The 1,098-nt window shown below is 54.2% G+C and overlaps 1 protein-coding gene across 1 annotated transcript in view; it reads left to right on the top strand.

Moving 5' to 3' along the window:
• The window catches only part of ANTXR2 (anthrax toxin receptor 2), a 56,117-nt gene that overhangs the window by 47,215 nt on the left and 7,804 nt on the right, over nucleotides 1-1,098 (top strand). The window contains exon 10 of the mRNA XM_010178561.1: nucleotides 237-332. Within this exon, the coding sequence (XP_010176863.1) occupies nucleotides 237-332 (96 nt within the window). The remainder of the gene's footprint in view (nucleotides 1-236; nucleotides 333-1,098) is intronic.

The following is a 1,098-nucleotide window of genomic DNA, read 5'->3' as shown; positions in this document are numbered from 1 at the left end:
TCTACGTAACGTGGAGCTGAGGAGCCTTACAACAGAGGGTATCACGGACCTCGTGCCAAACAGGAATTTGGCTGAGACTCCCTCTTGACCCTTTGTGAGGAGTGTCTCCATTGGCAGGAACAGGCTCCGACGAGTGGGGGCAACGTGGGATGCATAGCAGTCAGGAGGGAGGTGTTTTGGGGCGAGTGGGAAACGGGGCAGCACACACTGACATTGCCTTTCTGCTTTCCTGGCAGTCGAGCGGCGTGGCGGCGCTCATTGCTGTTCTGGTGCTGCTGCTGCTGGTGGCCCTCGGTCTGCTCTGGTGGTTCTGGCCCCTCTGCTGCAAAGTGGTGAGTAAAGACTGTCAAAAACTGTCCCTGCATGCGTGGTGGTAACTCGTACCGTGTTGGGAGGCACCGATACCATAGGAGGCAGGTTAAGTGACAGCAGAGCTGCGTGTGACAGAAGCCAAGGGAGATTTCTTTTGTTAGCAATAGCAATAAATGGAAGAAGAGGCCAGCTCCAACACCGTGCACTGCACTCTAGCAGGACTTGTGGCTTCCTGAGCCCTGCAGACACGGGGGCCAGCACCAGCGTGCTGGTGTGCCGCTCACTGGCTGGCTGCTGAGCGAGCAGATGTGCTGTATTTCTGTGAAATCTTCCATAACAGCCTCCTCTGTGATTGGAAAGTTGTTGGCCATAATGGTATGCAGATGTCACTCTGAAATCGAGGACCTTTTTAAAAGTACTATCACTGAAATTGGTATTTGTAGTCCATTACGGGCTCTCAAGTTGGAAATCCCTCATTGTCTCCGTAATCCCATGCACACATTGCCTCTCTTTCACCCGGGTACCCGCTGTATCCTTGCAGCAGCGGTGGGCAGTGCTGCTTCCCTTAAAACAGCACTGGGGTTCTTCAGCTGGCGCAGGTGATAATTCGTCCTGTTCAGTGACAGCGCCGAGGACCTGAGCAGTGGAGTGGGCTTCCAGGCTGTTACTTGTGCCTGGTCTTTGCCGGAAGGTCCGTGCACACTCACAGGCTGGGGGGGACTCCTTCTTCTCCCCCTCCTCCTTTTTGTAAAGGCAGTTCACTGTTGACAGTTCTTTCACTCTTTC

The sequence above is a fragment of the Mesitornis unicolor genome, unplaced genomic scaffold (assembly GCF_000695765.1).
Source record: "Mesitornis unicolor isolate BGI_N332 unplaced genomic scaffold, ASM69576v1 scaffold9182, whole genome shotgun sequence".
Lineage (NCBI taxonomy): Eukaryota > Metazoa > Chordata > Aves > Mesitornithiformes > Mesitornithidae > Mesitornis > Mesitornis unicolor.
The sequence above is the reverse complement of the archived record's forward strand: the minus strand, read 5'-3'. Positions and strand labels throughout refer to the sequence as shown.